Genomic DNA, 26,475 nt, shown 5'->3' with positions numbered 1-26,475 from the left:
TTTTACAGACACGTGGTTATCTATACGAGCATGACGAGAAAGCTGGACGTCATTTGGCTCACCAACTGAAGAATCAAGCAACATCACGTGAAATTAAAGCCATTATAACTCCCTCTGGCGAGCGGGTTACAACCCCCGCCGCCATTAACAACGCTTTTTCCAAATTTTACACTGATTTATACACCTCTGAGTTTCCAACCCATGACACAGATATGATATCTTTTCTCGACAATATAATTTTACCATCAGTCACCCAGGATGACTCTTCAGTTTTAGACCAGCCAATTCAAATCTCAGAAATTAGAAACACAATTTTAGGGATGCAAAACGGAAAATGCCCTGGACCTGATGGGTATCCCATAGAATTTTACAAGACATTTTCAAATAAATTATCCCCGCTTTTATTAAAACTGTACAATGAATGTTTGACTTTAGGGAAACTACCACAATCCCTGTCCCAGGCTACTATTACTTTGATTTTAAAACCAGGAAAGGATGGAACGAACTGTAATTCCAATCGACCCATCTCTCTCTTAAACTCTGATTATAAAATTCTCGCCAAACTGATGGCCTCCCGTCTCGAAACAATTATGCCAAACATTATCTCAAGTGATCAAACGGGCTTTATGAAGAATCGTCACTCGTTCTCAAACATCCGGCGACTTCTTAATATCTTACTGGCTCCTGCATCCACTGAGACCCCCGAATTGGTGGTCTCTTTGGATGCAGAAAAAGCATTTGATCGAGTAGAGTGGAAATATATGACAGAAGTATTAAGACGATTCAATTTTGGTCCTAGTTTTATACGGTGGATAGACCTTCTCTACTCCTCACCTAAGGCATCAGTCAATACAAACGGGATTCACTCTACTCCCTTCTCCCTCAGCAGAGGGACACGGCAAGGGTGCCCTTTAAGTCCACTACTTTTTGCCTTGATAATAGAGCCTTTATCAGCCTATTTAAAAACAGCGGATTTCTATAAAGGTATCTTGAGACATGGTTCAGAACATAGAGTGTCATTATACGCAGATGATCTCCTCCTGTTTATTTCCAACCCAATCCCCTCTATCCCCCACATCATCAATGTATTTAACCGGTTCGGATCATTTTCAGGATACAAACTGAACTTTGCAAAGAGTGAATGCTTCCCAGTAAATGACTCTGCAATGGAGATTTCGAGTGATCTTTACCATTTCAAGTTGTGTAAAAACAACTTTAAATACTTAGGGATACAAATCTGCTCTTCTATGTCTGGACTCTATAACTATAACTTTATCCCTATACTTTCCAAACTCCGACTGGACATAGAGAAGTGGAACAATTTACACATTTCTCTAGCTGGAAGAGCAAATTGTATAAAAATGAATGCACTTCCTTGTCTCCTGTATCTCTTCCAAAGCCTGCCTTTATTTCTCCCAAATAGCTTTTTTAAACAGATAGATACCTTAATCTCCTCCTTTCTTTGGAAAAATAAACCACCGCGCATTGAAATAGGACTACTACAAAGACAAAAAACAGTTGGAGGCCTAGCTCTCCCGAATATGAAACTCTACTACTGGGCCACCAACATTCAAAGAATTTGTACTCTCATTCATAATAACACTGTTAACTGGTGTACCATGGAAACAAAATCTTGTTCCACTTCTCTACTATCCATTCTGACGTCCACACTGCCCATCCGACCATCCTTGTTCTCGCGCAATCCCATTGTGACCTCGACTTTAAAAATCTGGTCCCAATTTTGTTTATTTTTTAAATATACTAATCTGTTCCCCCATAGTCCTATTTACAACAACCACCTTTTCTCTCAGAGTACTGACCCAGCCTTCTTACTATGGGAAAACTCGGGCTTAGGAAAAATACAAGATCTCTATATAAAAGGCATCTTTGTTAGCTTTGAAGAACTTAGAGGAAAATACTCTCTCCCAAACTCCCACCTTTTTCGTTATTTTCAAATTCGTGATTTTGTGAAATCTCATAGTAAGGGTTTCCCTAGAATTGACGACACAGACGCTGCTATAGATAAAGTCCTCAACCTATCCTTAACACATAAGGGAGGTCTATCCAAACTGCACTCCTTAATAATAGACAACAAAAATGATCGCGTGGAGAAAATAAGGAAACAATGGGAAAATGAACTGCATAAGAACATAAGTGTGGATGTCTGGAATGAAGTGCTGTTTCAAATCAACAATGGCTCCTCTTGCAGCAAACTCAACTTGATACAATTCAAAACAGTGCACCGCTGCTATTTCACCAATCATAAGCTCTCCAAAATGTATCCCGGTGTGAAAGATCAATGTAATAGATGTCAAATGTCACCTGCAGATATGACACACATGTTCTGGTCCTGCCACAAGCTGAGAAATTACTGGTCAAATATTTGTTTACACCTCGCAGACAGTTTAAACATCCTACTGGCACCGACTGCCGAACTGGCTTTATTTGGGTTATCTAATGACAAACTAAGCGAGTCCGCAAGGTCTGTGCTTTCTTTTTCTACCTTGATAGCTCGGAGACGAATCTTATTGGAATGGAAATCAACACCTGCCCCAAAATCCTCACAATGGTTGAATGACCTTATATCCTTCTTAGATCTAGAAAAGATCAAATATGATCTGAGAGGTCAAGGTTCTACATTTTATGTTTTGTGGAGCTCCCTTATAAACCACACTAAATCTCTTAAATCACTTGAGTAACTTCAGCTAACGAGGGTCCAGAACTTATAGCTTAAATCATAGCATATAGACCACATTTGGCGTTTGTTCTTCGCTTTTGTGCTTTTTTTTTTTTTTTTGAGCGCTACCACTGGCACAAATTATACAAACACTATTGGTACTTATAACTTAAGTCTTATAGCACTAGTTTTTTTTATTATGCATAGCAACTTGTAGCAGTTAAAGAAACTGTTAATTAGTTTTTATTCTTTCATTTTCTATTTTTATTTTTAATTTCTCTTTTTTTTAATTATTATTATCATTTTTATTTTTTCAACCATTTTCAATTGGTACAAATTACTTTTTACATTTTGTTCTCCATTTTATACACATGTATTTCTCTTTTTCTCAATTATTTTTTTTTCTCTTTATTTTCTCTTTTGGTTTTTACATTGCCACAATAACAACTCCCAAGGATACACAAGAACGGACACTCGTGATGTGATGAACTTTTTCTTTTTTTTATCTATTTATTTATTTGTACTCGTATTTCTTATACATTTTTTTTCAAGCTTTTTTACCTGAAATCTTGGATATGAAATCTAATATCACTAGGTTTTTTTGTTTGCTTTTTCTTTTTATATTTCTTGTATTATTTGTTATTATTATTATTTTATTCATTTTACCTTTTGTCTTTGCTTTTTACTACTCTTTCTATGTTCTTTCCTAACTACTTCATAACACATATGTTTGTATGTGTGTGTGTGTAATTATTATTATTATTATTATTATCATTATTATAATTTTTTATTTTTTTTCATTTTGGTACCTATTTAATTATAATTTTTGTAACCTTTCCTATTTTTTTTTATTGTAGTGTGTAATGTGTGTGTGTAATTACTCTTTCTTTCTTTTTTTTTTTTTTTTCTTCTTCCTATTATTATTGGGGGGGGGGGGGGCTGTGGGAGGGGGGGGGGGAAATCAAAAACAAGCAAGAGTAACTACCCTTGTTTTCTGTCACCTGTGTGTACAATCAATGTGCTTGACAAATAAACATGTTTAAAAGTGAGAGCACACACCCATGTGGTGAGCCGGTGGAGGAGCACAGTTTATCTGATAAAAACCCATTGGCATGGAACCTTTAGCTGCGGTTTCATTGCAGTTTCTGTGGCGGGACGTCACGGAGCAGGGCTAGTTTTCGCATGGTCTGACTGAAAAAGTTGTGGATGGTGCAAAAAGAAAATGAGACCACTGGCTACGATTTTCTGCTACCCAGCACTGAGGAACGGGTCTGTGAGGAGGAGCGACAACGCAGACGTCTTCTTATTGGTAGTGACCGTCACCTCTCTCGACTTGCCCACAATATTTAAATATTTCATCAGCCGTATACCCTCCTGTTGTTTACATGCCCTGCTTAGCGCTCACTGGTTGTTTTGTTAACTGGGTTATTTAAATGTCAGTGCACGACACAACACAACACTGCGGTCTTTTAATGAGGTGCAGACGCTCCTCTCAGTAACAGGAGGAGGAAATTCAACAGGAACTGGACGCTGCTGCTCATAATGACAAATTAAAGCTGTGTCACAGAGAACTTGGATGGCCGCATAGTTATGGCCTGGTAAAGCCGGTCGCGTCCATGTTCTTCACTTGACGCGTCCCTGAGCCATTCAGAACCCCGCCTACATTTTAACCGTACTTTCTGTCGTGGGATCACATGAGTTTCTATCTATGGGTTTAGTTCATTTTGTAATAAATATTATTTTGTTGGTATAAGACATTGTGAATTAAGATTCTTTTGAAGTTATATTAATGTATTCCGAATCTCCGCCCCAGCGTACTGTTCAACCCTGTCCATTGAGGATTATATTTCAAAGCTACCTGGGGCTGGAGTTACACGATAATATGCATTAGTAGAAAAAATGTCAACGGATGTTTAGCACAGACAGCATAGCTGTACCACAGTCAATATTTTGGACTGAAAACATCAACCAAGGGTTTAAAACATCTGGAGGAGTCTGAACTTAATCCTCCATCCTCTCCTCCATCCACTTCTGTTTTGCTGATGATGTAGTGATTCGATCCTTCCTGTTACATATTATCAGTCATTTCTCTTTCAGAGGAATGCATGGTGATATCCTGATTCCTGGATAGTTGCCTTCAGACTGACACTACTTTTTTATCCTGCATTAAAGGTCTTGCTCGGCCAAACCAACACTCACTACAGAATTATTAAAGATACAAAATTCACTTCCTCATTGTTTTGTAACTAATATCTGTCTCCATCAGTGAAGAAAGTCTTTCAAATTCCTCACTTGTGTGTTCTATCTTTTAGCAAATGTGTGTTCATACAGGCAGAGCAGAAATGCTGCCCGAATTATGTCAAGTGGAGAAATAACCTCTCCCACTCGTAGTGGATACTTACTTTTACCCTCCTCAGATTTGTTTGCAGTTCATTTCACGATATGCTTATTTTCACATTTAAACTATACTATAAATCTGAACTGGAATGCTATTCATGGATCAGATTGTTTTGACTGTATCTTTTCGTAAAAGTAGATGACTCCATTTCTGTGAATCTCAGATGGAAACATATCTACTTCCAGTGATATTAGCATGCTGTCAGCGCGAATGGTCATCTCTTCTCTTAACAGGTATGTCCAAAAGTGGCCGGAAATGCTGGAATTTCCTGAGCGACAAATGATAGAAGAGAGAGAGTAGACCTGCATTTCATCTGCAGCTAATGGAACTTCTATGTATTTAGATGGAGTCACACAACAACTGTTGATTTCTGTGTTTTCTGTACGGGGCACATAAAGGGTTAAAACATCGGGGCAATTGGAAAATTTGTATGTCTCTGCCAGGGTTCTGCATTGGTGGCATCGCTCTCGGCCTTGGCTTGCAAAGATTGTGCGTTGAAGGAGAAAAGAAACAGAATCTACTTCAAGAGGCATTGAGAGGAAGACAATATTTCCCAGGTGATTTACATCAGTTGACTGGAAAGTACAGTAGTCACATCTTGTCACATGATAAACCTGAAGACCAGACTGAACATTACAGTTACTTAACCAGTCGAGGACATGTTCTATCAAGTCAACAGGGTCATTATTGTTAAGCAGCTCAAGTGATGGCATCTCATTGCTCAATTCAGACAGGACTGGAAAGAGCTCTGATGACTCAAAATATTGTCCTGGCTCATGGAGGGCTCTTATAAACAGGCATGTAAATCTAGGAGTACTCGAAATCTCTATCAAAAATTGTAGTGGATGAAGAAGGAGCTTCTTTCTGAGAAATTCCAAATTCAGAAAAGCTTGCACTGTGGCATTCATCCAACAGTTTCTGTAGCTATTATCAAACCTGCAGACATATACTGACTGATGCCTGGATTGTGTGCTGTTCTGGATGTCAGCCGGTGGCAGAATCCATCTATCAAATGGAAAAGCCTCAGCTCCCAGAGGAAAATCGTCTTCTTCATTAGAGTTCTCTGGTGGAGAGGTTGAAGTGTTTACTTGAAGGGGAAACACGTTTTCATTTTCTTTCTCCTCCATGTTTCTACCAAAGTCCTCTGGTAGACAGAAAGAGACTTTAGCTCTACGTAAGACATTTGATGGAGGAAGAGAAGCCTCAGCTCTAAGAGGAAAATCATTTTCTAGATCAGAATCCTCTGATGGAGAAGGAGAAGCTTCAGCTCCAAGAGGAAAATAATTTTCTAGATCAGAATCCTCTGATGAATGGACAGAGACTTCAACTTCACGTAAGACATTTGATGGAGGAAGAGAAGCCTCAGCTCTAAAAGGAAAATCGTTTTTGTGATCAGAGTCCTCTGATGGAGAGGGAGAAGCTTCAGCTACAAGAGGAAAACCATTTTCTAGATCAGAATCCTCTGATGGAGAAGGAGAAGCTTCAGCTACATGAGGAAAACCATTTTCTAGATCAGAATCCTCAGATGGAGAAGGAGAAGCTTCAGCTACAAGAGGAAAACCCTTTTCTAGATCAGAATCCTCTGATGGAGAAGGAGAAGCTTCAGCTACATGAGGAAAATCATTTTCTAGATCAGAATCCTCTGATGAATGGACAGAGACTTCAACTTCACGTAAGACATTTGATGGAGGAAGAGAAGCCTCAGCTCTAAAAGGAAAATCGTTTTTGTGATCAGAGTCCTCTGATGGAGAGGGAGAAGCTTCAGCTCCAATGAGAAAGGCTTCTTTTGCACCAGAGTCCTCTGCAGTGTATCGGGGTACAGTGGGACTCGGGCCTGGAGCTTTTGCTTCTTGGTCTTTTGTCAGAGTGGCTCTTTCTTCTTTTTCATTGAAATGCTCGAACAAAGTTCTGATGTGCCGCGTGACAGCAGTACCAATCACGTAACTTAACAATAGGATTGGCATTTTGCAAAGAGAATTCTGTGCTTGCGATGAATATTAACTCAAGTGTAAGTGTTCAGAGACTCTCTAAATCTGCTTTGCCATCTGGCTTCCAGTACATTAAAGGATGTGACAAATGAATGTAATGTCTTTGATGTAAGGACATCACTTTGATGTGAAATGACATCACAGCCACATTATTTCATCTGGTCTTGTGACTGCAGTACTTCTTGTTGCCATGGTAACAGTCGAGCACAGTGTGGGGAATCTCTTCATAAGCGTTCCTAAGAACCTGGATATTAATTGGTTTCCAATCCCAGGGCTTTCCAATCTACCTTTGTGTTCACATAAACAGGGCAGCGGTTGCTGCATATAGGTTAAATCCTGATTGTGATTGAATGAATGAATATAAAATTTATTTAAAAGGGACAATGTACAGTTAAAACATAAATGTTGCCATTTGATGCACTATACCAGATTGTAGCTTTAAGCTAATTTGCATCTGTAGTCCCTTGGCAGGTCACAAAAATACAACACAGTAACAAGACAGATTAAACGGTATACAGGGATAAAACACCACAACAACATGGCTACACACGTCTGCGTGCAACTCCCCCCACCTGCCTCATCCCACCCACACACACAAAAAGAAGTCTAAGGACCAAACTAGTGGTTGCAGAGCTGAGCAGCTTTTAACAGATTTTTGAGGTTGGATTTGAAGACTCTGAGAGAGCTACTGCCCCTTACGGCGTCAGGTAAGGTATTCCACTGGTTTGTGGCTCTTACAGAAAAAGCAGATTGCCCCGCTACAGTGCGGCGAAATGGTATGGTACAGTCTCGTATGGAGGATATTCTAGTGGATCTGATGGAATTTGACGAGCGAGCGTGGATAAAAACACATAATGGCTGTGGGGCCAAACCATTTAAAATTTTATAGACCATACACAAATTGGCGAATAATCTAAAATTCTCAAAACTCAATAACTCATGTTTCTCAAGTATCAACAATGATGATAACGAATTGGCTTTTTGTCCAGTGTTTTTAAAGTTTGTTTGTATAAAGACTCCAGAGGTCTCAGAGTAGATTCACCAGCCTGCCCCCAGCAGGTGATACAATATGACATGCGGGACAGAATCATGGCGTGCATAAATATCTGGGCTGCATCCAGAGAGAGACAATTTCTGATGTGTTTAAAATGAACTAAATTGTATTTTATGGTTTTAACCATTTTTTTTGACATGTTTCTTAAAATTTAAATTTGGATCCAGAAACACGCCAAGATATTTAAATTCAGTAACTATATCAATTCGTCACCTTTAATGAGAATCTCAACATCAGGGATTTGTACCATGGTTTTAGAAAAAAACATACATTTTGTTTTGTTTACATTTAAACTCAAACATGATTGATCAAGCCAAAGAGTGATTCTCTCCAGTGCAGTTGTTAACTTAGCAGCTGCTAAGTCAGCTGTTTTAGCATGTACATGAACAACAGTGTCATCTGCGTACATCTGTAGATCAACATCAGCACACTGTTCAGCAAGATCATTAATATAAAGACTAAATAATAAAGGACCTAATACCGATCCTTGTGGGACTCCCATAGTACATGTCCTGTAACTGGACTGTGCATCACAGACTTTAACACATTGCCTCCTGTTTGATAAATATGACGACATCCAAGCCAGAGCTCTAGGCGAAAAATTAAATTTCGAAAGTTTTGATATTAAGACACTGTGGTTAACTGTGATTATGTGGCATAGTGATATATAGACAATTAGTTGTATCTTCTTCCATCTTTTTTGGCGGTACTATACAGCAGCAATGTTTTGTGAGCCCCTGGCATCAACCATCCACACATCCATTGTCTAGACGGCTTTATGCAACTGAAGCTCATGTGGGACTGGAACTGATCCCAGCTCACACTGGGGGAGAGGCACAAGTCCACCTTGGATGATTACACATGTTTTCGGACTGTGGAAAGAAACTGGCCGACTCAGACAAAAAGCCAAGACGCACAGGGAGAACATGCAAAACCCGCACAGAAAAACAGCCAAGTTTGGAATCAAACTGTGGGTTAAGTCATTGTGACAGGAGAGTGCTAACCACTACACTTAGTCATGTTACAAAAAATATATATATAATAAAACGGATTTGGAAAGGTATAAGATTTATCTCCAAGAAGCATTTTTGAAATCAAGAAATGGTTTCCGTTTTTGCTCGGTTCACTTGTGATTTAAAAGTGACACATCAAGATACTTCCGTCTCGTGTTGGGATCATAAACAGGCACTTACCAGACGGTGCCAGTCTCCAGAGCTGCAGACACAGACAGAGCTCTGTCCATACTCTGTGTGAAGACTGCAGACACTAGGCCGTACTGCGAGTTGTTGGCTCTGTCTATGACCTCTTGCTGGCTCTTAAAGCTGAATATACACTGCACTGGACCGAAGATCTGGAAGAGGGAAAGACACACAGGGAACACAAAGCCAATGAAACAGAACAATAGTTTACAAAAGATAAGTGTAAAATATTTAATTCACAGCATCGTTATCTCCCTTAAATATGCTCATGTCGATAAGTAGGTGCTTGTGATTTAGTCACTTCTTTTATTTATTCATTTTCTCACACGCACATGCACATACACACACATACACACACAGAACTAACTGTTCGTGAACTGAAGTCTTCACCTGACCCACAGTGACTTTGGAAGATGGAAACTTGTTTGTTCTTGTGGATCCCATTCGATTAACACTAAACTCAAATTCTACACACTATTTGCTTCAAAGGGAGACGATTTGCTTGCATTTTTATTTCACACAAAATACATTGTAGGGATGTTTACTTTAAAAGTATAAGATCCAGTAGGTAAGTGAAGAAGTTGTCAAGGTTTTGTGTTTTCATTTAATTTGAAATCCTCTTCAGGCACATTTCCACAAGGGGTCAGGCTTCACCTCTATACACAGAGCTAAATTGTTTGAGTCAAACAAGCAGTAACCTCTTCATTTGCAATGCGCATGTGGTCTTCGACCCCAGAGAAGATGGTGGGCTTAATGAAGAGGTTTTTCTCAACTGCAGCTTCTCCTCCACACTCCAGTCTGGCTCCCTCCTTCTTCCCACTCTCTATCAGATCCAGGATTTTATCAAACTGCTGCCGGTCAATCTGCAGAGAAAGTCAGGGAGGCACAGAAGGGAACAAGATGGTAAAATAAATCACCAGAGTAGTATCTGATTTACTGGTTAAACTTGATTATACTCTAATTTCTCCATACACAACAAGAAAAAGCCCTACAATCTCTGGAAAACATCTTTAAAACTGAGATTCCACAATGAAAGTTAACTGAATAAAGAAAGAGCAATACACTCAAATGCGCATTGATTACATTTGTCCTGGTGAAAGTTTGTGTGGTTAAATATGGTGCACGGATAACTCGTCCACAAAACTGCAAACCTGGACAACTTGTCCACACGATTCCGGACAACTCTTCCACAGCAATGTTTTCCAGCATTATTGATTTGAAGGATTGGATTTCAAAGTATATTTGACACATTTAGGATTATTAAGTGTATTTGACAGAAAAACACAAGATATATCAGTATATTTGACACAATAATAAGCCGTAAAGTTAAAACACGGCTTCCCGGATGACGGTGGTGAGTGATGCGTTCAGGTGCTCGTTAATATGTCAGAAGCCTGCTTTGTGACAATTTAACGAGCTGTGGGAGCGCCGCCATATAAAGCCATATGATAACATACTAAATATATAAGGACAGATACTAGCTATATGAAACATATTTAAAATATAAATTGGAAATAATATGTAAAAGTACATTGTACAGGATTTATTTTCTCCCCAAAATTCTGAAATCTCATCTGTGGACGAGCTGTCCGGGGTTGCAGTTTTGTGGACGAGCTGTCCGAGACTCATTAAATATAACCATCTCAATTAAAAGCATCCAAGAGCTTTTTGACTGTTCCCATTGATGGCACGTATTCTGAAAATTACAGTGACGAAGGCCCTGTCCGCACACATCCACACACCACTATGAACACAGCTCAAAATGATGTAGTACATGTGCCATGGCCTTTAGGTGGCGCTGTAACTCTGCACAGACACAGACACAGACAAAAACACATAGAGGGGGATACGGAAAATACTCCTGCTCATCCTCGTATTCAAGAAATGTGACATGTCGTCATGTTAAAGCAACAAGCATCAGTAGCTTGTGCAGCTCGATCTGGGGCATTTAGTCTGCCATTGTTAAGTGATGTCACGGAGAGGGTCGTGGGGTGGGGGGGGGGGGGGTTATAGGTCGAAAGTTGGGGCGATGACATCATTGTTTTCAGCTAATGTTTGTCTTGTCCATCCACATATCAAAGCCGAGGCAGCGTTTTAACATTTATCCACACTGGAAACCGTTTTCAGGCTCCTAAAATGCCGCACCGTGTGGATGATGGGACTAAAACCATACCATTACATGAAAAAGCGTTGTCGTGTAGACAAGGCCTTAGATGAAAGTAACCTGTGACGATGATATTATTTCACTAACTGGCCAACACTTTTTCTGTCACTCTCAACGTCGCAAGCTAATCAAAAAAGGTAAGGTCCAGCGCCTGTTGCGGTGTGGTTTCTACACTGACGGCTGCCACTGCAGCTCCAACCTGTGGTCCATGTGTTGTCCGAGGGTCCAGGGGGTCTCCTATGACAACCTTCTTGGCGTGTTCTATGCTGCGACGCACAAACTCGTCATGAATGGATTCCTCCACGAAGACGCGTGACGCAGCCGTGCAGCATTGACCCTGGTTATAAAACGCTCCTTTCTGGGTTTCCTCCACTGCCATCTGCACTGTTAAAACACACAAACACATGGAAATCACATCATACAGTATGTGGATTGTGTTGTGAGAATGTTTATTGTCCAAACGGAGTTACCGTAGTTATGTTACAGTGACCACTAGATGGCGCTGCAGGACAGCTCGTGAGTCTGGTCCTGTGTGTTGTGCTAATGCTGTGGCTAAATAAAAGCAGTTTCACGAAAACTTCCTACGAGAAATGTACGAGCACCCAAAAGCTGAAAATGGCATGCGCCCCAAAAAATCTGGATCAATAAAACTTGGCGTACGAACATCTGCATGCACTTTCCTTTTATGACTCACAATCCACCTGGACTGTTGTGTAGTTCATCTCCCGCCCTCAACACGCCCACTTTTTAACATAAACAGTCCATATTTTTACATCTCAATCACCTTGCTCATTGTCGTTATTTGACGCTAAATCCTGACAGAAAAGATGAAGAAAAGGAATTTTACGGAGAGCGAAATAGTCATGGAGGAGGCGGAGGTCAGGAAAAGGATATTATTTGGTGTTACAGTAGTGGAATCACTAATAATAATAAAAACAAGCGATCGGCAGTGTGTCATCATAGCCAGAAAGCACCCGATCCCATTGCTGGGCGCAAAAACAAACCTCATGGTTGAGACGGCCAGCGTTAGTAGAGACCACAGCAGACCAATACAGTTCTGTCTATTAAATGTGTGAATTAGACATTTGAATAGGGACGGTGAAAAGGCTTTCACCCTGGTATACGCGAACCCTGAAGGATCAACTCCAAAACAGGCCAGAAGTCAATGAAGACATTGACTTGAGATATCATTATTTCTTTTTCCTCAAGACTGGTTTTGAGCGGCTGACTTGGTGGAATTCTTTCCTCTTTGTTGTGAGAGGATAATATCAGATCCTTCAACACATTGTTTTGAGTTATGGTGAAATGGAACCAAATCACAGATTTATGCTGTTTGGGTTTCATGACTTCACAGTTGTGCCTCGGTTGTTCCGAGTTGGTCTTCTCTCAAACAGAAGGTTTCAAGTTTAAATTCACCATCTCCCTTTTTCCACGTATCAAAATGTCCTTGAGCAATACACTGAACTCCAAACTGCTCCCAAGGAATGGACTGAGCACCTTGCATGGCAGCTGTCTCCATTGGTGTGTGAGTTGGCGAATGTGATTAACAGTGTAAAGCGATTGGGGACTGTTGAGTGAAATCCATTTAGCCTTTACAACAGAGAAGAGAATGGCAAACACTTTTACTCACAGTCACAGTCAGCAAAGACAATGCAGGGGTTTTTTCCTCCTAGCTCCAAAGTCACCCTCTTCAGGTTACTTTTGGCTGCTGCTTCTTTAATTAGCTGGCCAACCTGCACACAAACACAGCACATGCTTTACTGTAAGAAGCTTAAAAAAAGTATGAGTGAGTACGGCTTGCACAAAGATGAAATTTACATTTTTCTTAAATGACTTCCAATTATTTATTACTTTCAATAATCTGCTTCTGACAGTATTTTAATGCTAATGACCAAACGTAAATCCTAACAATGCAGTAAAAGTGGCAAAAGTGAGAGGATTCACAATATTTGCATCAGCAAACAGATCGCAGAGTTTTTCTCAGATGTATATTTACAGTCACACATAAGGAGCAGAGAAACACAAGGCATACGAGGGAAGGCAAGACTGGAATGGAAGACAAAGAATGAAGTAGGACAACTGAAAAACAATAGAAAAAAGGGAACTGGCATGAATCAATGTCGGGGGAACACGAGGAGCAGGGAACACCAGGAAGATAGAAACCAAGAATCAAACCTTCAAACTGAACATTCCTGTTGTGACAGAAATTACTTTCATACTCTTCATATTGCAGCTCTCACAAAGCTGCTGGGTTTGACTTTGTTTCATCCAAGTAATAAAAAAAGTGATCGTGCAGCTGAAGTTCACACACACACACGCACACACACACCTACCTCTGTGGAGCCAGTGAAGGCCACTTTGTCGATGTTTCCATGGCTGGAAATAGCTGCTCCTGCTGAGGAACCGAACCCTGGAACAATGTTCACCACTCCGGGAGGAAACTCGGCCTAAAAACAGCCCGGCAGAAGACGCGTTAATGTTGCGAGATGATTCACGTAGAAACACATAGCGTGTGTAACCCCATAAACATACAAATTTACAGATCTATTAATAGACAGTCGGGATTACCATAAAATGACCTTTGTTTTACAATAAAATAATGCACAGTAGGAAATAAATTCACAGAGTTCTATATTCTACACATATTACTACCTTTGGGGTGGAGGTTTAATTAATACAAAGCATTTTTCCCTGACCTACTAAAGATGCACAGATATAAAAACAGGTTTAATTGCTTTAATTAAAATGGGATATTGGGCATGTGTTCCCAATCACAGGAAATTAATTGAAAAAAGTTTATTCTCATTGATTAATTTACAACAGGGATGTGATATACAATGTCTGAAAGTGTTTGCATGTGTCATTTTGAAAACCAGGTGTAAATCAGCTCAGCTTTTATCAGAGATGGTAGACATTATAGACCTGTTTACACAAAATTTCAAGTGAAAATGCATCAAAACACAAAACCCTCATCTGATTGCTTCTGTTTTTGCATTGTATCAGTTTTATTCTAAAGTGATTACTGTAATTGCATTGTTTTGGACAGTGCACATTTCCATTTTTTTAACTGAACTGTATTAAAATCTTGTTACATTGTTTAATTGCTTATATTCTCTATTTTCTTATTTTTATTCTATTTTGAGTTATATTTTCTATATAATCTATATTTCTATATTTTCTATATTCTCTGTTTTTTATTCCGGGTGATATACAGTGTATCTACACCGTAGGAGGGCAAGCCAGACAAAAATACTATTCCACTGTGTGTCTTGTATGTAAAGCACAATTGATAATAAAGCTCACGTTGGCTTTAACTTCACACATAAAATGCATGCAAACGACAAACAAGTGATTTGATTGAGCAAACAATTTAGCCTATTATATACAGGAAGTGAAGTGAATTATGTTTTCTTTACTCTCGACCCAGTTATGGCTTACAGAATAGACCAAAAGATTTTCCGGAGAAAAAATGATTAGTTTACTTTATTGTTCACATTTTAACATTCATCTCTTTTTTTCTGTGAAAGGCAATGAAGGTTATTGAGCTTAGAAGTTCTGTTACTGTTGCATCTATAATATTTGTTCTTCCCAGACAGTCAAAACTGTGGCAGGGACAGAAAAAGAACTGAGCATCAGTATTACAGCTGTTACACTGATGGAAATGTACTGAAAGTAATGTTCCTGAAAAATACTTTGGTAAAATTACTGTAGCTTTAGTTACTTTTAATGGGGGGGGTCTATAGATGTATTATCAGTAGGAATAAATGTAATTGCGATTTTTAAAGCAGCGAAATAGACTGAATTGCAGGAAAGTAATTTCTGACAATGTAATAACAATACATTATTTATCATTTCTAATACATCCACCCCTATTATTATCATCATCATCATCATCATCATCATTATTATTATATTATATTATTGTTATTATTGTTGTTGCTGTGAAACAATTAAGCAACTCTCATCTACATATTTTTCCTCCAAGACAGGTGTATCAGATTGTTTGTTTGTTTTTTCCAAATGTAAAACCTCATAAGAATCCTCTGTTTACACTTTGTTACACTTGATGGAAACTGTCGTCATTAAATTGGCAGCGGCGTAATCACTGGCAGGATTTTGTGAAAGGAGGAGGACATTGAGAGGTTTCAAAGCCTAAACCTCTCTGAGCCTTCGGCCCGGATCAGTCCCACGGTCCTTGTTGAGCCTAAACATCAGACCTCTTTGATGAGCGATCCAACGTGGAGAGCCGTGAGGGGGGTCTGCTCTGCTGGCTTAATGACCACAGTGTTTCCACAGCTCAGGGCCGGAGCAATCTTCCACATGAACATCAGCAGGGGAAAGTTCCACTGGTACAAACAAACAAAACAAAAAGAAGCTTGCAATGAAAGGACTGAACATGTCAAAGGTGTGCAAAACAGGACACAATTCTCACAATTACTAAGGTAGTGAATTCAATGATTTGTTTTTGGAGTGGACAAAAAACAACAGAGAATGTGAAATGTTTGTAGGTTGAAAACATCCAAAGACCTTCAGACTGGAACAATGTGGCAGCGTTGGCTACTGTCTGTAATGTTCACTGAACAATAAACCAACGGATCTAAGGCTGATGAGGATAGCACTACCGCCAGAAAGGCACTAAGGGAACTAAAAGACATATTAAAAGTGCGATGGACCATAGTTTATGTGGGATCTTCTTCTACAGCCAAATGTGACCAAAGTTGAGTTTTTAGTGAACATAGTGTAGCAAATGACAGATAGTAAGACAATAGAATTCGATTTACTGTATAATTCCACTACAGTGGTCTTCATCGTCTAGGTATCTGACTTCATGCAAGGCAGAAACTGGGGTTGATAATCCAGACAACCCTCATATCGTCAGAATTCTGGATTTCCCAGAAAACGTAATCACTCAGATGTTGATCTGGAGTAACCAGTCCAATAAAAAGATCTCCAAGTCATTGGAAATGATGAGATAATTGAAAGCAAAGCTGTTGCGAAAAATACATCATTTATTTTCCCGTTGCTCGTTTCCTCATTGGGAAGCGGTGGACAAATAATTGGGCACTAAACCCAAATTAGACAGCAATACATGTGAGTGCAGCAAGTTTATTGTTTAGGCATCGTTAACTTTTACAACACTTTGGAAACCCTCCGTGCACCATTAGGGGATCTCGGGATCACAAGTCTAGAGAAAGGTTTCCTGTTTTCGTCCGACGGTGACTCATACCACGTGGATGCCAGCAGTGCTTTCAGTAATTGCACAACCTTCTACGGTATAAACCTAATTTTTATGATATAATCTCCCGAGTCAAACAACAGCCGTTTTGTTTAGCTTGTTACGAGAGCAACATTAGAGGAGCAGGCTCACGTTCAAAAGATAAAAAAGTGAACAAGTCGATTTGGTCATGATGCTGAAATTATTCGGCCTCTGTGGGAAACGCAATGTGCGGAATAATTAAACACTGGCTCACTGGAATGGTCACAGTTTGTAAGGAGGTGTGGTGTTTTGTTATGTCCAAAAGAAATATTTACACTGCATTTGGCTTGATTCAAAAGTGATTTACTCATTTTTAGATCTTCATTTCACAATCTTAAATCAAGATTTAAAATTCTTATTTACAGATTTCTTATCAAATAAAAATTCACTTGCTGCATGGCTAGATAATTTCACTAGTCTTAAGTGATTTTCTCCTCAAATTCAGCTATTTATGTCGTATATTCTGGCTAACCGTTTTACCAGTGTGCTACAGCTGTGGTGTGCATGTGCAGTCTGCGCATTTTAGGAAAGTTTCATGTTGGGAGCCGTTTTGGAAAAGGTGGCTCCAGTGGCTCAGAGTATTGTCGTGTAAATGGACATCCAAAACATGATCAAATTTTGCGTTTCACTTGCGTGTAAACAGGGGCTAATTGTGTACTGAACCATGTTTTCCTGGACTTGAATAAATTGTATGATTTTTCTCCCTCAGCGTCTGATTCATATGCTTGGAAAGAAATATGAAGGACCAACTGGATAGTATTGTGTAGAACTTCAGAACAAACATCCTATCAGTGACTGATCTATTGGATCCAACAAGGGTTAGGAAAAAAAAATCAATTTAATCAATTTATTGGATTTGTAGCTAAAATTAATTTTGTAAATCCAATTCTCCCCCACACACACAGCTTTTCAAAACATTTTACATTACATGCTACCATTCCTTGTGGGTTTCCAAAGTTGCTGTTGCACTTTTGCTTGAACCTGGGTTAAAGCTTGAATTTGTTAAATGACAATTTAACAAATTCATTTACTTTTCATTTTGAGCTTGTTTATATACGTTTTAACTCTGAGGACAATCACAGCAGTAAAGCTGCACTTTTGACAATGTATCATGTCTACAGTAATGTTTAGGTTCATCGAAAATCGAATCGAAACTTGAATTTTTCTTTTAAAAATTATAGATTTATTTTTTTTTGGGGGGGGGGTCGCTGAGCAGCTCGCCCGAGAGCCGTGAACCATGTCACTGCTTCACCCCTTCTTTGTTTTGACAGACACTGATCACCAGTCTGGGGAAACGCCACTTCCTGCTTCAAACACATTTTGAGAAGAAAAAGTTGACTTACTGCCTAAAGTAAAATGATGACCTGTGTTCCCATTGTGGGAGGAAGCCATTGAAAATGTGCTCATGCCCAAGGAGAACATGAAAACTTTCTGGGGGAAAGACCCTGGCCAAACACTGAACCACCTTACTGTGAGACATCTCCTCCACCCAGGTCGGTATATGTACCACATCCAAATGAAAATGTTGGGAGGTGAAACCAACCCATTCAAAGCTTGTCACGCACTATACACAACTACTACACGCATTGTTACAACCTATAAACAATGCTGTTCCTGTGTGTCTTCTGTTTATATGCTCCCCAGAATGTACGTGTTTGTAATTTTTTGCAGAAGTCCTTTTGGGCCAAAGTAATATAACTCGTAATACGAATCCTAATTATATATTACTGCTGAGAAATGCAAACCACATCTCCTGTGGACTTACGGGAATGATGGCTCCGCAAACGCCAATAGGCTCGTGTTTGGTTAAACACAAGAAGGTTTCATCTGGAGAAAAAAAGAACAGACAACAGAACAGTATCATCAGCTTGATACACAATCCTCCGGGTGGCCATTTATATAGAGATGCTACCAGTTTCTTTGTTTTTTATAATATTATCTTTTATTGATAATAACGAGCTCCATCGTTTCAGCGTTTCTACCTTTTCAGTGTAGGTGGATAACGCAAAACATTTTGGTAACGAAAACGCAAAAACAATGTGTTTTCACTCATTGACGTGTAAACAGGGTTTGAATATGTACCTCAAAGTAGCAGCGGCTTTCTGGGTGAAAATGTCTTGAGGTCAGAGGAGAATTGTGGGATTGATTTGACATATAACAGCAGGGTACCTGCTTCATAATGAGCACAGTCTTGAGGTTTTTCCTTCCGTCGTTGACAGAAGCTACTTCACAAATTCATTCCATTTCGTAATGCCAAGACGTTTTCATCAATAATATTTTCATGGTAGCCAGATATCCAGCCTTTATTCTCACTCCAAGAACTACTCAGAGTGTGTACATGACATGAGACATGGTGGGCTGTGAATAGATGTGTGAGAGTTGGAGCTGATAACTGGTCGGACCTGCCTCCCAGTCTGCACAATGACCTTCTCCAGTTACTGATGTGACTGATGTGAGACCACCACCACAACAGAACTCACCGGCGGTGGCTCTCGCTCCTCCAGTCGGCACACAAGTCACGTTCAGCTGGAGATTTACTGAAAGGCTGCTGTCATGGATCTTCAATTAAAGTCAAACAAAAGATCTTTACAACACAATGTCGAAATAATGTGGTGCTTGTGATGCGGGGATGTGAACCTTTGCAACCTTCTGCATGAATTGGCTATAAAATGTGATCTGATGTGCAGATTTATGACATGTATTTGAATGATGTTTGATATAATGCATTTGATCTTCCTTTGTCCGCAGCACACGTCCAGACTCCTGATTTTTCTAACGTCTCTGGAAACTGATGAACTTCTCATCACAGCAGGTCTCACTACTGTCTAATACACTTCCTTTCACCCTTCTGTCATACATCAGTGTTCATTAGTGCTGTAGTACTCGAGACAGGTCTGGATCTCGAGGCCACATTTTCAAGACTTTGGTTCTTTAACTAATCCCACGTACAGGTCCTTCATATTTCACGTCCGTTTTGAACAAAGCTGACACACATTTTCATTCAGAAGTTAACAAACAAAAACTAAATAAAACCCTAAAGACTTTTAAAGACTTGACGTCACAGTTGCGTTGTTTCCCGTTCCGTGTTTCATTTTGACAGTCTCTTAGTCTGTGTACTGTCAAATTTTCGAGCTTCATTGGACTTTTTTCCTGCTGATTTTGTTCCTGTTTTCATGACCTTGAAATGAAGACCTCAGATCCATGGATCTCATCGCTCTTCCTTGATATGAGGTATTCATCAGTCCACAAGCTGTCCACAAATAGAGCCGCTTTCATACTGTGGCTATTCAGAAAGAAAATCCATTGTCGGAAGTGTTTCATTAAAGACACAATAGTGTGCCAACTTAATGTTGTGCACACATTTTTTCACCATTACCGAATATGTGTCCAAGATCTCACAAAGCACTGGGATGAGTTGACTGTAAAGAATTCATGGGCATTTAATAGTTTGATTTAATACATCTGAAAACATTTATGATTTTGTCTGTTCTGAACGTGTTTGAAAAAGAGGTGTAAACCAGCTCAGCATATGTTGGTTCACCTTTTTCCCCACTGTGGACTTAGTTGCAGATTTACTTGCAATAATGCTGGCAGGGGTTTAGAAAACTCCCTCCACTGTGTCCAACTCTACTGTATCACAATTTCACTTGAGGGCTTGGCGCTTCATTTGACCACAAAACACATGCAAATGAATGCTTAAACAAAGCCGTTTGTTGCAGATCGTTCTCACATAAACAGCCCTAATGTGTGCAAAACTCATGAAGTTAACCATGGTTTTATTCGTAGTTCATTACGTGCAAAACATGCAAACCAAAAGTGAGGTCTCTTTGCGAGGCCATGCAAGTTTGCATGCTTTATTAATAGATCAGGCCCATTGCATTTGTGTATAAATGGACTTGGTTAATAATTGAATCACATTTTTTGACGAGTTCATTCGCAAAACTGGGACATCAAAAAGTTTACATACTTCTTATATGTGAGGAATGTGATTAATTGCTTTGATCAACAGATGAAATGAAAATGGCTGTTCATCAAATTTGTTGAACACCACACAAATTGTGAGTCACGATTGCAGAAATTGCGACTCTCCAGTATATTGTAGTTCACTAAGGCCACGTTAACACAATATTTTGGGGGTTAGTTTACATGGCAATGGTGCTCGGAGCCGCTGCAAATGCAATATTTTAAAAACAGCTCTTGAGGGGGAACTTTTTGAAAACACCATCTCCATGGAAACAGAAAAATCTAAATTTTCAGAAACGTTACTACCGCGCTTGTACACCACGGCCGTATTAAATAGTTTTTCTGCACATGTGCATGATTAGAACAATGTATCATGACTCCCAGCCCATACTCTCCTGGAATTTGGTATTTTATAGGTACTGAAGACCAATGTCTCTACATACGATGGTCTGAGTACACACCATTGTGCGCACGACATCGTTTTCAGTGTTTCTGTGTAAACTGACGAAATTTTCTAAATTGTGTCATGTAAATGCTAAACTTTAATGTAGCAAAAATACAAAAATAATATGTTTTTACAACATTGTTACATAAATAGGGCCTAAGTTATCCTTGGTGGACCCCCCCCCGACAAAAAAAACAACAACTCACATTCCAGGTCACATTCAGTACATGCCAGTAGGCCACACTCGTCTTCCTCAAACAACCACCCAGTTGTGGGTCTCATCTTAATAACGAGTAGCGGGACTGCTGGCTGAGTGGCTGCCAGCTGGAGGAGGCGTTCAGCCAGCACTGATCGTTAATCCTCTCAGACGGTTACACCTCACTGATCACTATCTCCAGCGGCTTCCTCTTCCTTTTGTCCCACTGTGCCTTTTGTCTCTCACCACTCTATTAGGATCTAATCGGGAGGAAAAGGCAACCGTGTTTTGTCTATCTGCTGCCCCGCAGAGGACACGCAAAGCAGGAGCTGACAGGAGGGGGAAATATCAGCAGGGTGGATGAAAGACCCACCAGGGCTCAGACCAGTGGGGTCAATTGTTCTGTTAGGTAGTTACATTTATGGAGCATTTAAAAGGAGAATGTGCTCTTCTAGTTTATTTCAGTCATGCTAATTTTCATTTGCATGGCTCTTTTGTGTCGTTTTTTTATATTCAGCACACTTATCAAAAAGTTGTTGTTTTCTGTCTCTGTCCTTTTCTCTTCCCTATCCCCCAACTTTAACAGGGACAGTCAAAAATCTCCACTTCTGAGTCTGGTTCTGCTGGTTTCTTCTTGTTAAACAGAAAAACATTTTTCCCTCCATCACCTATCTTTTTTCATGTGGGATTGTTGGAGTGTCTCTGTACATTTTTTTTTTTAAATAACACACTTAACAACATTTTTGAAACGATATCCGTTTCCATGAAAACGATAGAAACAATGTAATTACCATGCCAGGCCACGAATTGGAGCTGTTGTTTGTTTTTGTAATGAAACCACACTCCTGTGCAGCAGGGAACAAAGTGCTCTAAACATTAATAATTGGCGCACACAGACATTTGTATGAACAAACAACCAAGTTGGATCATTATTACAGTGACTGTCAACCATAAAACTACCAAGTCCCAGGAGAATATAGACTGGGAGTCATGACACTCTGGAGGAAACTTTGTTCTGATTGTCCAGGTATTGAGCATGTGCAGAACTAATTATTATGGGTGCAGTGCACCTGAGCAGAAGCAGGATTTCAAAAAAGTTGCATTAATGCCTTTTCCACAGAGACGGAGTCGGGGAGTTCCAAAATGTTCCGCCTCAATTACTCTGAGCTCTGTTGTCATGTAAATGGACACAAGAAACCCGCTTTCACTAAAAAGCCTGTAACTATCATGAAATGATTTGTGGTTTCTCAGCCCTGTTTACACAACAACATTTCACGTAACACCTAATTCGTAAAAAAAAAAAAAAGGGCAGCAGCGGACACAGAGACAAAGATGTAGTTAGTATACTGGGCCATGTGAGGGTGCTGTTGCTTGATTTTGTAATAAAACCACACAGACATACTTTGCAGAGAAGAATATGCTATAAACATGAAGAAAATGGAGAGCCCGCGACATCCGTATGGACTGATGAAGCATCAGATGCTATCAGGGGTGAGTCTCAACTATTAAACTCCTGATATGGACGATAAAACTAGAATATGGGCCGTGACAAATACCACCGTGGGTTGCCATGTTTGTTTACGAGTGGCTGGAAGGGGAAGGGAGGAGGGGAGATGCGCATGTGCAGTAACAGGCTCCGTCGCCTCCTGCAATCTCTGCAGGAGGCATTAGCGCCTGCGAAATAATCTTTCCACCCTGGGAGCTGGGATAAAAACTTTGCGCATACAGTGCATCCGCACACTGGTGCCGTGTAAACGGACCTCCCAAAAGTGAAGAAAGTTTTGCAGATACACTCGTAATTGTTGTTGTGTAAACGGGGCCTGAGGGTGTTAAACAGCTGTTAAGAGTTACAAAGTCTTTCAAGATCTGTGAACGGAGCCCTGCCTGACCAATCCTTGAAAACCCGAGTCAGTGGATGGAAGATGCTCTATAATGGAGATATTTGATATCTTTCATGATGTTGCCAGTAGTGAAAAAATACAAATCAGAGAGAGAGAGACAGTACATCTGTAACTCTTCAACAGTGTTCATGTACGACCTAAGTAACTGAAGAACATTAAACTTTTTGGAATGTCCGACTGGCAGTCAGTTTGCTCCTCAAAGTAATGCATTACTTTAAAAAAAAGGTTTATTGACACTGCTGCTGAATAAATCAAACACTGGCATTTGCAGAGCATTACCATGACAATGGATGTTAATGAACTCAAACTAAAGTACCTTAGAAGCATGTTGCAAACCTTTTTGTTCAGTGAACACACACACACACACGCACACGCATGCACAGACACACACACACACACACACACACACACACACACACACACACACACACACACACACACACACACACACACACACACACACACAGGCCATATGAGCTCTGGAGGCGACGTCAGACTCACCCACAGGAAGACTCTTTCCATGAATCTTGTCGGTCCAGCCTGCGTAGTAACGGAGCGTCTTGATGCTGCCTTCAAGGTCAACAAAGAAAGACTGCAGGAAAGGTTTGCCCGTGTCCAGAGTCTCTAGGGTCTGAAAGATTAAGGGAAAATCAACCGCAGTCAGTAACACTCATGATGTCACATTTATGCACATTTCAGATTAAAAAGTAGAAAACTCCAAAAATTAAACGTACAAATTCGATTAACGTAAAAATCTTCTTGGTAGTGATGTTCACAGTCAAATCTCAGCCTATAGAAGCATCTAAAATATCTTACTCAATATATTCCAGGTATTCGTCAAATTACACACAAGACATGATGATGTAATTGGTGTCGCAGTTATAGGCTTAACTTGAGACTTTTTTTTACTCTAAAATGTTTAAATGTTTCTCCTTCTGCTATCATCAGCAATATCTTTGAACCTTTTATCATTTTCTTCCAAACCTATAATTGTACATTGATGACAATCATACCAATAAAATGTCATGTTAAACATTTAGATAAGGGCTGCTGGTCATTTCCGTCCACTCACACAAGCAAAGCATTTAATAATTTTTTTTTAACTTCCAGTTAGCTAAACTGGTTGATGTATTCAATGTATATAATATATCAATGTAATATATCAATGTAATATATCAATGTAAATTCAAAAGGAATTATGCAAATCCATGCTTGAGCAAGTTTCCAAACATAGTCCTAATGCTGTTAATAAGTCAAATTCAGGATGTTCTTAGTCAATAATACACTGTGTAGTACAAGAATCCTGTGAAAATGTATCTAGTTTTGAGAGTTTTTCAGCTATAAATGATAAAGTGTGTGGTCATTTTGGTCAGTGACATCTCCATAAAATGGATTTGGTAGTGTGGAAATGGCACATCAATAAATATATTGTGGTGAAGTACAGATATATGTTGCCTTTTTAATGGTTTCATATGAAGAGTTATTGTGAAAATAAATTAAATGGAGCTTTGGATTAAAGCTTGGTTTGAGTTGGCAGCTCTGTATAATTTTGATTCTCTGTTGCATCCTACACTCATCAAATACTGTAGATTGAGGCCTCGTCGAGGCGATAACGTCGTTGGCAAATAAAAACTGAAAAATTTAGTTGTGTTTTGAATGTCAGTTTCCACGCCGATGCTCAGACCCAGCGAACCCAACTTTTTTTGACTACAGCTCCCACAGTGAAACTTTTTGAAAAAGTTCCACTCAATCTCCATGGGGAAATTCTGCTTCTGCACATGTGCACCATGGCTGTAGTAAATAATTATCCCGCACATGCTGAAATAGATGCACTATAACATAAATGTTTGCCTCCAGCATGTCGTGACTCCCACTGTAATAACAATACAACTTGGTCGTCTGTCCATACGAATGTTCTCAGGGTTCGAGCAAATTGTCCACTGAGAACATGTGTGTCACCCTGACAGCATGGCTTTGAGGATAATACAAGTTTGCTATCTTTCATGGCAGAATCACCGATATCTCAGCTTGGGTCTCAGTATTGTGTCTGCTGCTCTTAAAAAAAAAATATATATATATATTTTTTTTTTTTTAATCTATGTTTTCTTTGAAATTTTCACCATCTGCTTGGTGGCTTAGAAACTTGGTGCCTCTTGCAGATCTGTTTTGGCCCACAGGCCTTATGTTTGACTATCCGACTCTAAACAGAGTAGAATCAATTAATGGAAAATGGAAGGGGCATCAATAAAACAGCTGAGACAAACATACAAATTAAACAGGTGAGCGAAAATGTATGAACACAAATAGTGTTACAAGCTAAAGGCTGTTGTTTAAATATGTATGAAAAAAGTTACGTTTCAGAAATTGTAACTAATCTTCTCATTGTAATCAGTTACCACCAAAGCTCCTTCACAGCAATTCCTACTATCAATAATCTAATCAATAAAGTAATTCATGGATTTTACTTGTTGGTTATGTTTGATTAGATTCATTATTCATTGAAAAAAAAAAAAAGTTTTGTGCAGAAAAGAAACCACCAACATATTAAAAAATGTAAAAATGTGCACCCATAAACAAAACCCTCAGTAATGGAAACGATGTTCCACACGACTAAAATAAAACCACCAATGTGATAAACCCTGCTGAAGTCCTGAATTAATCATCTATGAGCTCGAGGACCTGCCAGCTCTCCTCATGCAGTTTGCAAATAATCTTCCAATTCACTGCTGGCCTGCTGCCGTTTGCTTTATTTCTCCTGGAATTATGTCCGGCTCGTTAGTTCATGATATCATGGGAAGAATAATGACAATAATAATAATAATAATAATAATGATCATAATAATAATAATAGTGGGGATTTAATTTGAGGCTGAGGTAGCTGATGATGATGTAGTTCCTCCGGGGAGAGGATCAATCTCACAACCACAACATCACTTCATCACTTCACCATGTTTACACATGAAGATGACTTTTAAATGTGTCTCATATAATTCATACCGAAGTTTCATACTGAATCCACTTCACCTTCAAATGGTCTGAATCTGGTCCTGATTTCCTCCAACATAGCAGGGAGTTTAGTGTAATTAGCTGTACCCCGCACACTACCCGCCCAAAGCATGTTTGCAATTAGTAGTCCCATGCAATCCGCCATTATTACTGCGCTCGCATCTGCGAGGGTTCATTTACGAGCCCTGATGCGAGTTGGCAGCGCAGCAGAGTGAAAAGATGAGATT

The 26,475-nt window shown here is 39.5% G+C and overlaps 1 protein-coding gene across 1 annotated transcript in view; it reads right to left on the bottom strand.

Moving 5' to 3' along the window:
• aldh1a3 (aldehyde dehydrogenase 1 family, member A3) overlaps positions 1-26,475 on the bottom strand; it is a 33,967-nt gene that overhangs the window by 4,789 nt on the left and 2,703 nt on the right. The window contains exons 4-11 of the mRNA XM_080499238.1: positions 23,744-23,873; positions 18,503-18,564; positions 15,698-15,826; positions 13,814-13,927; positions 13,111-13,213; positions 11,680-11,864; positions 10,015-10,179; positions 9,311-9,468 (exon numbers count right to left, since the gene is read on the bottom strand). Coding sequence (XP_080355364.1) covers positions 9,311-9,468; positions 10,015-10,179; positions 11,680-11,864; positions 13,111-13,213; positions 13,814-13,927; positions 15,698-15,826; positions 18,503-18,564; positions 23,744-23,873 — 1,046 coding nt within the window. The remainder of the gene's footprint in view (positions 1-9,310; positions 9,469-10,014; positions 10,180-11,679; positions 11,865-13,110; positions 13,214-13,813; positions 13,928-15,697; positions 15,827-18,502; positions 18,565-23,743; positions 23,874-26,475) is intronic.

Source organism: Blennius ocellaris (assembly GCF_963422515.1).
Source record: "Blennius ocellaris genome assembly, chromosome: 1".
Classification (NCBI taxonomy): domain Eukaryota; kingdom Metazoa; phylum Chordata; class Actinopteri; order Blenniiformes; family Blenniidae; genus Blennius; species Blennius ocellaris.
This window is presented reverse-complemented; position numbering and strand designations above follow the sequence as displayed.